At 40.5% G+C, this 12,477-nt stretch overlaps 1 protein-coding gene across 6 annotated transcripts in view; it reads left to right on the plus strand.

Annotated features, from left to right (window-relative positions):
• Positions 1–12,477, plus strand: part of RASA3 (RAS p21 protein activator 3) — a 145,867-nt gene that overhangs the window by 76,715 nt on the left and 56,675 nt on the right. For all 6 annotated transcript variants that reach the window (XM_085552399.1, XM_085552385.1, XM_015849528.3 and 3 more), the window contains one exon: positions 8,362–8,456. In XM_085552399.1, coding sequence (XP_085408525.1) covers positions 8,362–8,456 — 95 coding nt within the window. The remainder of the gene's footprint in view (positions 1–8,361; positions 8,457–12,477) is intronic.

A 12,477-nucleotide genomic window follows, 5' to 3' on the forward strand; every position in this document is an offset into this window, starting at 1 on the left:
AAGGCTGGGAGATAAATGCTGTTTATTATGACAGCAAAAGCAGATTGCTGTTTAATCAAAGTAGTCAATAAACCACCACCTAAATGTTGCAACATCATTTTTTACTGTAAATTCTTTTAAATGCAGGGTCTTCATTCTTGCAGTACTATAGGGCTCACTATAGTTACCTACATTAAATGCTGTTAAACTATGACTGCAGTAATGAGATGCAGAGTAATAGATACTGGTTGTAGATACTTGCAGCACAATGGTGACAGGTTTTTATAAGCAATGTAGAGCAAGCTGTTGCTTACTTTGGGCAGGGTGTCTGCCAGATATTATTTGCCTTGTGTTTCTCATGCAGCAAACTAGATAAGACTAAATATATCACTGTACTGATAAGGGTCTTGTAAAAACCTCTAGAAGATTAATAATTATCTCTGAGAGGAAGAGTTTCCATTTGAAGTTATTTTAACTGTTTTTCATAAAATCATAGAATGGCCTGTCTTGAAAAATACCACAATGATCATCTGGTTTCAACCCCCTGCTATGTGCAGGGTCATCAGCCGCCAGACCAGGCTGCCCAGAGCCACATCCAGCCTGGCCTTGAATGCCTCCAGGGATGGGGCATCACTTTTGCTTGCTTGTTTTGTTGTGTTTTTTTTTTTTTTTCCTTTCTTTTTAATTTCAGTTTCTCATTTTTAAATTTGAAGTTGTGCCTGACTGTCATTAAAAAAAATATAGTATTATATGGCTGTAGCTATCAGTAATGTGCGTATGTTTTGTCAGAACTCCTGGTGAGGAAATTGATGCTGAGCAATAGTGTGTATAATGCTATAAAAAGCAGTAATGTTAATATGCCTAAGGTAGTGATGCTGGTCTCTATATGTTTTTACATCATACTAGTATGTCATGCAATTGCTAGCTTCTTTTTGTTTAACTTTGTTTTATATTTAACATACCCACTAAGGAATTCTTTGCACATGGCAAGAATACTGCGAGAAATAGTATTAAAAGCTTTACCAAAATTCAAAATATAGTCTAAATCCAGGTTCCCTTAGTAGGAGGGTTTCCAGCTGGCAGATTGTATTACCTAAGCACCAGAATGCCTTTTGCCTTTAATTTGAAAATTATAGATTCTTACTATGGTGCTTGGTGCTTATAACTTTGCTTCTTGAGGTAAAACTTGTGTTTGTTTCTGAGGAAGAGCACAGTGAAAGATAAATAAGTAAATACAGTACAGTAACAGACAAAGCTGTGGGCCGAGAGCACTTCACTTAAGACGGAAGAATTCCATCTTTCAGGCATAGTGAAATAAGTCAGTTTTACTCTGCAGAACTATGTGGTAGCAACTTAAACTGTCTATTCCTGAGAAAATGCTTTTACACAGGAAGAATTCCTAGTTGTGTTGGACATGCATATACTTTGCAGAAAAAGCATTAGGTAAAGTATTGGGGTGGAGGTGAGATAACTGAACATTAATGTTTAGCTCTGGTGTATGCATCCTGGGGAGAAAGGAGGCCAATGTCTGATTCTTGAGCGAGCTTTGGGAAAGCTTTTTGGTCTCTCTGATCTCCAGTTTTCTTCTTGTAACGTGGAGGCAATACCACCTTTCTTTCTGCTTCTCGGTTTCTCATGTTGAAGTCATCTCATCTCATATGCGTCATAGTTTTCTGCAGCTGCAGTGTCCCATGAGTTGGCAGGCCACGGGCTGGTATTTTTCTTGCTAAAGGCTTTACTTTCTCTCAAAACAGGGGTTTTTGAACACTTGGCACAAGCCAGACCCATGAAATTGCCAACAGAAAAGTGCAAATTGTCTCCTTTTCTTCATGTTTCCTTAGTTCCCATTTTAATAATGAAACTCTGACACTGGAGGGCTTTTTAGAGACTTTCCTGAGGAGACTTGAGTAAGGGAGGTTAGGAAGCGGTCCCTGCTGAAAAAGCCTGGTTAGCTTAATGCTGGAACAAGCTCTTCTCCGCTGAAATGCTGAATCTTATGAATAGGGGCCCTTTGTTTGCATTATAGAGATTGATTGTTGTATTATGTCATCTTGAGACGTTTCTGCTGAAGAAAACATAGTTACACATGCTCATCCAGCAGTGAACTTTCTCAAAGAAGAGAACTGGGAGTTTTGTGTTCCATCTAGGATGACTAGTTTTAAGTTTGGTGTTACTTAGCTTGTGGATTTGCCTACGTTTCCTGTGTGATATGGTATGTGCAAGACATCTGCTTGCACTGTTTGTTTGTCTGCTTTTGAGCGGGTTTCAAGAGGCAAAGAGAGAGAATGTGTGTGTGGGTGAGAATTTCAGTAGTGATTTTTATTTCTTAAGATGGCTGCCTAGTAAAGTTCCTTTTGAATCACTATTTAATTTTGCTAGAACTTTCTCTTGATGTTGCATCACTGCTTTCCAGGGTGTCTGGAGCTCAGAGTGGGCATATTCTTATTTATTCAGATATGAAGTACAGCTTTGTCATGACAAGTTCTTGACATTCAAAATGCAAGTCTGTGTGTGACAGATGAGAATGCTTAAGTTACCAAAACCGGAAGGAGTGGGGGCAAGACAATGACAAACAAGAACCCCCTGAAACCTCTGATAGAAACTTCCGAGGAGAAGCAGACATAGTCAGAAACTGGAACACGTGTAGCAGATATGTTTTTGGAACATACTGAAGTGTTTTGGCATACAGGATGGGAGGATTGTTGAGATACAAGATATCTTTGAGTTTGCATGTTTGTTTGTAACATTTGTGTTTCCCCAACAGTAATTTGCTAAGTCATGTAGGATTTTGTTAGCTAAAAATACAGATCTGGAACAACTGCATCTCGGAAGAATTTTGGATACCAGTTGAAATGCAAATATAAGGAAGAAATGCACATCTCAGAGGATATGAAATATGATTTTTCTAGTTAAAATGTGAAGTATACAGTTACTGTGCAAATAAATTAGCCTTAAGCTGTCTGTTGATATTGTGTGACTTGACTGTTAGTGGCTGAAGCTTGGTGTACCGATGTATATAGAATGTTGAGATGCCTTGAGTAGGAAATGTACTACTGAAAGTAAAGGTGAATTCTGTTTAAATGTAGATACTCTTTTGGTTTGTTTTCAAATCACAGAGTAGGAGTAGCAGCTCCCTGCTCCCCAGCACTTCATTTATTTTAGTAACAGATGCATGTAACTGACTTGCTAACATCTATATAAAGCATGATCCAGAAGTGAATAAAATGAAGTTACTATGAAGCTTTGAGGGAAAGAAAGAAATTTACTGGATCAAATCATGCCTCTGTTACTGCACTGGGGAGTATGAACTTTCTTTCATACACCTAGGTTACTCCTGGCTGAGGGGGAGGTTTGGTTGCAGTCCTTGTGGGTGTAAAATTTTACTGTATAAAAACCACACCATGGATGTCACATACCTAAGCTCTTCAGTGCAGGGGTAGAAAGCTAACAGAGAGAAGATTAATAAGTCATTCGGTTAATTACATTTACTACAACTCACTGCTGTAAGTCAATTTATAGAGGTTATTAGGTGTGCTGTACACCAAATTGAAAGTCTTGGGGCCTCTGTATTCTGGCAGGCTGTAACTTTGCTTAATACTAGTTGAGATGAAGTGAGATAATAGGAGGGGAAAAAGTGCCTGCGGAGGTAATTAAACTTAGACGCTTTGGGCTAAATTAGATGAAATCAAATTTGTAGCTGATAGACATTCTCACAGAGTGAGAACACACTGGAACTGAAAGTTGTTTGAGGTTTGCATATTATAGGTGACTGTGCCTTTGTTAATAAGCACTTCCAAGGCTGAGGAGGTCATTTGTAGAGTTTCCCCTACAAGCCAGCTGTCTATTTCTTTTGGGTAATTGTTGCCAAATATAGGTGAACCATCATCATTTGAATATTTTTGGGGATTTAAAGGAAAATTGAAAAAGAATCTTCTTGCTAACCAATGCTTCTTGATAGGTAAGAGGGGGAAAGATCTTCAAATAAACGGAAAGTAGAGATCAGTATTGTAGTAGAAAACTGTTCCCTTTGTCCTCTGCTTAAGCAGAAGTCAAAACTTGGTTTACTATTTCTGTGGTGTACTGCTGGGTGACATGGGAATGATATCTACTCGGCGTGGTATAAATATAGCTACTAATGAAATAAAGGAAACAGATGACTGTGTCCCACAGTGACAAGTCTTGGAAAACTGCAAACTGGAATTATCCTCAGAAGATTCTCTACAGTTGTGTGGAAAGCCTAAAATAAACATGAGAATCATTTGTTAGGGTGCACTCACGATATCTTTTAGCATAATAGATGATCATAAAAGCAGGAAAACAAAATTGAGCTTTCAAAAATGTGAAACCTCAGATGAAAGCAGGGTTATGAGTGTAGTCTACCTCAGTTCTCTCTTTGTAGGCTATGCTGCTGCTATGCTGTAAGTGTCCTGCCATTGTTACCACTGATTCTTAGCAATGGTGGTCTGGTAGTACTTGCTCTTCTTGGTGTACAACACAGGAGCCAGGAAGGAGCTGTACTGCTTTTTCAAAAGCTCTTTGACCTTCTGTTGCCTCCAATTTCCATTATCATCTTCCTAATCCTCAACTAGAGAGATGACTTATATCAATATTTTTCCATGTTGCGGGGGGAGTAAGCAAATTTACTGTAGAGTTCTTCAGCAGTGCAAGCATCCACCCCTTTTTTACTTTCACATTTTTCTGTTTCATGACAAATAATCATTTATAAGGATAGTTATAAAATTCCATATAGTCTGGAATAGTTAGCAGTGCTTTTTGGCTGGAGATTTCAAGGTTATGGAAGCCATTCACAGCCTAAAATGCTGATTAAAATCAATTCTGATTTGTCCTTAGCCTTTCCAGCTGATGAAAGTGATTCTCCTTGCCTCAGATCAATTATTTTAAATGAATTCAGTGATATAGCCGGTCTGTGTACTTAGCAGAAAGCAACTTCTGAACTGTCCCCCATGACCTCTTACTGCCTGATATTGCAGGACATAGGAGGTGAAGTAGTCCCTACTCAGACATTAGAGAAGTCTGAATCAATTAGGCATTTGGGACCTCTTAACATGTGACTCAGACCTAAGTCTTTGCTATAAAACATATATAATATATATAATTAACAATACTACAGACAATGTTGATATTGTATTAAAAAGCATTGCTTTTTATTGCTTCTGTTCACTTGGCAGCCATATGCAAAGTTTCATTGTTTTCAGTGTGTAAGTATCTCAAGATAATTCAAAGAAGATTCTGGAGCTGTTGAAATGCTGTCTTTTCAGGGTTCGGTAAAAATAAATGTCAGGTGTTTTTTTCAGATAGAACCTTGTGCCCTTTTAAAATGACAAACTCTAGTCCTATTGCAATCTGACTTCTTTTTCTGTAAAGTCATACATCTTTAGTTAGCCTAGGAGCTGGCAGAAGTGTTCAGATCCCTCAGCTGTGAGGCAAACACTGCAGATCTGCAAAAGAGTATTAAAAGGTGTAATCCTCAAGTTATTGCCTTGTCCTTTTGTCACCAGTCCGTTGCCCAGAGAGAAGGTTGTTACGACTGAATGGAGAGTGCTGGAGCTGAGTTACAAATGCCGTGCTAGTCTTGGTTTGGATATGTTAAGCTCTTAATGAAGCCCAGAGAAGTGCAAGGGCAAGCTATTGGCCTGCATTGACTTGCCTGGGAAGAGCATTTGGAACTCCAGTGAGGGACAGGCATGGAGGGTGCACTGTGCTCATGACACTTTCTCAGGAGGTGAGGCCAGAAATCTGTACCCATTTCTGCTGCTTATTTCTGCCTCTGTGCCCAAATTAATAACCTAATCCCCCCAACTAGCTTCCCACTGTGTCAATATGACATTGGTTGTCAAGCAGGTTGGTTGAAATGATCTATGTGTCAGCCCACACGTGACCCCTGAAACTTATTTGCTCCTACCTTCTCTTCCTCCAGTATGTTTATTTTTGTTGTTTGGTGTTTTTGAAGTTGGTTCCCTCAGCAGTTTCAGTCTGGCCTGCTGCAAGGACAAAAGTGCATGGTAGTGGAAGGAGGGGTCTAAAAGCATGAGCTAACATAGGCAAGCTTTCTGCAGCCCTGGATGGCTCTGAGGAAACCAGCATAAATGATGGGTTGACTCAGAGACAAGATTTGGAGTCTGTCACTGCTGTCTGGCAGCAGCCCAGGTTCTGAGAAGGAGTGTTGTGCAATAGGGTTGAGTTTGGGAGCGTGCTGAGGAATCTCAAAGGGAAAAAGTCCTGTTAAGTGAGTGGCAGTAAACCTTTTGGACCTCTGGCATCAGATTTATCTTCAAGGAGAACCACAGGCCTTTGCCATGTGGTATCAGTGCAAATGATAGGTGCTGACAGCTTGTGCTTGTTTGCTTAGAGGTAACCCAGTTCTTTTGAGCCCAGAAGTTGTTTGAGCTGCTGTGTTGGCCAACTGGAAGACCAAGCAAGGCTATAAGGAATGGGGTGGGACCCAACTGTCCTCAGTGCTGGCACTGGGCCTTTGAGAACCTTGTGGTGCCAAAGCGTGTCTTGGGTAGGTGTGTGGATGTTGTCCTTACGGACTGAGAGTTATAAATAGACATTCTGTAGGCTGCTGCTATGCATAGAATTGTTAAACAGGACAGATTAAACCATCCACCCAGTCCGTAATGTACTTCTATGTATGTTTATACTAGCTGAAGTATAGGTCCTTTCTTTACTCTCCACCAACCCCTACCAACACACATACATTTTCCCACTAGATTTTTCTTCTTTGTGGATCACTCAGTATGCAGAGAAAAGCCCTGGGTTCCATCCAGCCTGGCCAATAAGTTTCACTAGTTAATAAGAATTGCTTGTGTGCAGAGCAAACAGTCTTCAGTTTCCTAATCAAAACAGTTGTGCTGCCACGTTAACTCTCTTAGAGCTGGAGGCACAGATTGTTGTGCTGCCTACTTGGCTGATCATGCAGTCGGACCTGCCTGGGTTGGCTTTGCCATCCCAAGTTCGTGGACCCCCTCTAGAAGAGGAAGCAGTGGTCACACCTTTTCAGCTCTGTGCAGGTGTTGATGTTGCTGAAATCATCCCTGAGCTTTCCATAAGGAGCCTCCCTTTGGGGGAGGAGATGAGGTGAAAGTGATTGGAAGATACTGGCAGCACACACCTGTGAAGTGTGTGTTACCCTGCAGTCAGGTGAGGGATTTCTGCAGGAGACTAAAGAGCACAGTATAGGTTACTATATGACTATAATGACTATATGTCATTGCATGACATAGGATAGTAAGCGCTGAAAATAAACAGTCTCAGGTAAAGTCCACAGTAATTATTGAAGAGTCATGCCTTTAAAACATATTCCTCTGACCAAGTGTTTTAGAGGAACTAGGTTACACACATACTGGTGTAGTTGGAGAATACAAGCAATAGCAGTGAAAATACACAGCCATCATTACAGAGGTTCTCAGCAGCATTCTTTCATACCATGTTTCATGTTTAACCTTTCTGCCATGTTGCTTTGTAGGTCTGTATAATTTACTGTTCTTCTAAGTAATTTCAATCACTAATCCTGCATTTGTGGTGCATTTAATCTGCTACAGTAATCTCTAGTGTAAAGCTTACTAGGAGATGGATCTGGTAATCTGCATAGGATGAGAAGGGGAGGAGTGTGCCGGGGGCAGAGAGAGCAAGGTCTGGGAGAAATGGGGCAGAAGCTTTGTGGAAGTAAGAGCAGAAACCATGTCAGATGCTGAGGAGGGCAGCCACGGTAAGGGTGGCTGACCTGTTTATAAACAGGTATTTCAATAACAGCATGCTTGGAACTTTATTTTGGATTCCTACAGGCATCTGCATAAAAAAATCTCAAACAAACACCTTCCCCATCAACCTCCAACTAGTTTTGAGCACTGGAACAGGCTGCCCAGGGAGGTGGTGGAGTCTCCTTCTCTGGAGATATTCAAGACCCTCCTGGACACCTACCTGTGTGACGTGGTGTAGGGAGCCTGCTTTGGCAGGGGGGTTGGACTCGATGATCTCTAGAGGTCCCTTCCAACCCCTACAGTTCTGTGATTCTGTGATCCTTTTCCACCACACATTTAATTGTCGTGTCAAAGAAGTAATAATATTTTTACTACAGGCGTGCTTGCAAACCCAAACACAGTGCAGTGCTTCAGTCTGTGATGTGAATATGATGTTAGGAATTCTAAACTCTTTTTAATATGAAGTGGAAAAAGGTGTTAATGGGAAAGAATTATGTATTGTGCTTAAAAAAGAAAAAATGCTCTGAAGAAATCTTTTCTTGTTTTGAAGAATTTTTTGAGTAACACATCAGTGTTTTAAACGCATTTTTGATGGAAATGTTCTCTAGGGGAGCTATAACATATCTTAAACTGTGCTTCTGGTTTGTTTTGTTTACAGGAAAGGTAGCTATTCAGAAAGAAGATCTGCAGAAGTATCACAACAGAGACACCTGGTTTCAACTCCAGCATGTTGATGCCGATTCAGAAGTACAGGTGAGATGACCTTGGCAAAGGAGTGTTTGTAACAGGGCCGTGTAATAGTGTCACAGGTTCTGTGGCTCAAGTACAGGTGTGTTGCATCACTGCAAGAGAAGTACTGCTCATTAGTATAGTCTGTGTTTCATCGATATGTGCAGCTTGTGTGGGGTGTCTGTGCATAGGCCGAATTATGAGTGCGCTTAAGTCAATGGGGCCGGGATTCTGCTCACAGAAATAATTAAAACTTAGTGAACTACCAGGATGACTAATACAAGGAAGAGTGTGGTTATCTGCTCGGTATCAGATAGCTTCAAAACGTTATAAGTAACTGTTGATTCCTCAGGGAGTTGAGCCAGTACCTGCACAGATACTATCTTAAAGGAATTGTATATAATTCAGTTACTCTAATAATTTTTTCTATTTAAAAACAACAGCAACATCAAAACAATAGAAACCAAACCCACTTTTGAACTACAGTGTTCGCTTAGGAGCTCAGTTATTGTCTGACCTGTGCAAAAAACTCTAAGTAAGTTTAATGGGAAATGCTCTTTAGATAAGTGTGTGTTGGGGTTAGAAATAACGTAATGACTTTTCAGTTTGCACACTGGTCTGTCCATACTAGGTCAAATTATTGTTGCAGTATGTAGTATGGTTATGTATAGTGAAGAGTATGCAACAGCATATTCAAGGGTAGGTTCTCTGTTTATTTGGAGTGACAGATAATAAACCGTTGTGCATGTGATGCAAAGAAAGCCTCATGACAGCCTGTTCAGTTTGTAACATTCTCTTGTAGAATATTGATCCTCTTTAATGCCACATTTCGATGCCAATGGTGATGGAAAGGCTTTTAATAGCCTTTTAACATTGAAGTCTATCTTGTTTACCCTTGCCTCCCTTCGTCTTACCTCAAAGCCACTTGTGACAGTGACTTTAAAACAATAAATTTAGTGTTTATTTCCTGACATAAAAACTTCCCCTTTATATCCCTATACAGTGTGTAGTGTGGTGAGCAGGACTAGGGAAGTCATCCTGCCCCTGTACTCGGCATTGGTGGGGCCTCACCTCGAGTACTGTGTTCAGTTTTGGACACCTCAGCACAGAAAGGACATTGAGATGCTGGAGTAGGTCTGAAGAAGGACAACAAGGCTTGTGAAGGGCTTGGAGAACATGCCCTATGATGAGTGACTGAAGGAACTGGGGCTGTTTAGTCTGGGGGAAAGGAGGTTGAGGGGAGACCTTGTTGCCTTCTTCCAATATCTGAAAGGTGCTCACAGTGAGAGCGGGGTTGGTCTTTTCTCACTGGTCCTCACAGGACGAGGGGAAATGGCCTCAAGTTGTGCCATGTTAAGTTTAGGCTGGATATCAGGAAACACTTCTTTACAGAGAAAGGGTTGTTAAGCACTGCAATAGTCTCCCCAGGGAGGTGGTTGAGTCACCATCCCTGGATGTGTTTAAGAACTGTTTGGATGCGGTGCTCAGGGATTTAGTAGAGGGTTGTTGGATTTAGGATAGTCTGGTTAGGTTGTGGTTGAACTTGATAGTCTTTAAGGTCTTTTCCAACCTGAGTGATTCTATGATCCTATGATCAGTTGAAAAACACTCATATTTGGATGATCTTCTGCATAGTTTATATATCAAGCAGAACGAGCTTGAGGAATCATTTTAGATCCAGGGTGCTTTCTAGAACAGCATAGGTAATTTGGACTGTGGACTGAAATGTTTGCAATCAGTTTTTAGAGAGAAGAGGAGCATGATCTTTGCTGGAAAGCATATTCCCTGCTTGTAATTACACAGATTATCACTTCCACCGTTTCTTTACAAGAGCCCAAGAGTTAAAAGCAATTTCTGCGCTCTGTGAGAAACATTTATTACAAATAGTTTGACAATGAATAGCACTCTGATGGTTCTATCCATTTACTTAATTTTTCCACAGTCTTTATATTAAGTAGCCTACACAAGGGCTTTGTGCTTTCAGAAACAGTGGGAACAAATTTGTAAGTATTTTGCTGAAATTCATATGTATGGGAAGATAGCCACTAGCAGTTATCTCCACTGGCTGCGTATCTAGGGGATAAACAATGAAATGTGCCAGGAAGTGCCTGAATTTTACTTCTCTTTTAGTCAGTCAGTGACCTTAATACTGTTTTCCATGTCATAGAGCACTTTATGGCTATTTAGTTATGCATCAGAGCACTGCATTGAGGCAAGCTACTGTCACTCCCACATGCTGAATAGAGTGAGAACTAAGTGTCAATGAGAGTGTGACCTGCTTGAGGTCATACAAGTCAGAGTGATGAATTTAAAACAAATAAAACAAAAAAAGACTGGTTTCTAATTCTCTCTAACCATTGAGCCACGATATGTTAAGCTCTTGTAGAATTGTTGTTTGCCAAGCCTGAAAATATCCAGGTTTTAAACACACCAAACAGCACAGTCAGAAATTGCAAACCAGCTTAGAATCAGTGGATTATTGAAGTATTAATGAAATATTAATGATCTTGGGTGCCTTGGTTCTCAGATACTCTGCTCTGGGACACATTCAGCCTTGTTACTGAGAACAGAAGGATTGATTTGAAATTGTGGATAGCAGCATTTTTGATGTAAAACTGTTATTTTTAGCTGTCTATCTGCAGTTTAATGCGTGTAATGAACATTTTGTTATTGACATGGTTTAGACTTCACTTCTATGAGTTACGGAGGTGATGCATATTTTCAGATGAAATACTTCTATCTGTTTTCATACATAGAGGCTGATATGTGATAGGAAAATCTCTTCCTTTTTTGCAAGTGGAAATAAGTGTTGGATTTTAGTGTTAATGGAAGCGGAGTGCATTTTTTAAGAGTTGCCATCCCTGGAGATGTTGAAGAACCGTGTGGATGTGGCACTGTGGGACACGGTTAGTGGGCATGGCGGTGATGGGTTGATGGTTGGAGCTGATGATCTTAATGGTCTTTTCCAACCTTAACAATTCTACGGTACGATGTCCACAAATTTTTCTTGGAAGCCACTGCTTCAATTATTCTGGTGTTGTAATCAAAATGTCACTGATAATGTATTAGGCACAGTTGCTGAGATATTTAGCTTGGGGCTTCGCAGTGAGTCTTACGCTTTTCCAACTCTGCTAATTCGTACTGACTTGCAAAGATGTTTTGTGTTGTCAGGAGTCAAGCTAAGACTAATAAATTTTATTGTAGATGAGAATGTTACTGACAATAGGACTGCTTAATCATCAGTCTACACAGTTATGAGCCCTGCTGTCAGATGCTTTAACGCCACATGCATTCCTTGTTTGACAGGAAGACGTACCTAAGTTCTGCATGATTGCTCATCTTGAAGGAAAAAGAGGGCACTATCCATTGGGGCAAAGAGTGGCTAAAAAGCTGGTTGTCTTGCTACCTGCTGCTGTTCAGTGTGCTGCACAGTCCCATGCCAAGTGGTAGAGATGCTCTGCAGCAACTCAGTCCACAGGTGCAGGCTGGGCATTTCCTACCCCCATGGCTTTTGTCACTTTGGTTCATGCTTTGTTTCAACATTCACCATGTTGTCAGCAAACTAGCTAGTTCAGTGGAGGCAGCACAGTCAGATGCACCTGAATTTCCCTTCATTTGAGAAGGTGTCTAGCAACAGCCTCAGAACAAAGTGATGTTTTGTTCAGCAATGGGCAGTAATTGCCCTTTGGGGTCAACAGGCTTTTGTTTTAGTTGCAAATTGGTACCCTACAGCTTACTAGCTGCTTTAGTTTCTTACAACTTTTTAATATCACGTTGCATTTCCTTCTGCAGCCCTGTTAGTACATACTCCAGCTGCAGTTCAGATATAACCTGCATGGTAAGCCTGTTATGCTGTAAGGAGTTTAAGCTCCTCAATGAAACAAATTATTAAACTTAACCAAAATTACAACTGTATGTCATATAAATATGAAATCAAGTATGATGGAGTCTGCTAGTTCCTCAATGGGACACTGCAGTGCCTAGAGCTAAATATGTGTCTCACAGTACAAGTGCTTGAATGTTTCAGTGAAAATTAAAGCAGGAC

Source organism: Coturnix japonica, chromosome 1, assembly GCF_054131305.1.
Source record: "Coturnix japonica strain WE chromosome 1, WE-NBRP24, whole genome shotgun sequence".
Classification (NCBI taxonomy): Eukaryota; Metazoa; Chordata; class Aves; order Galliformes; family Phasianidae; genus Coturnix; species Coturnix japonica.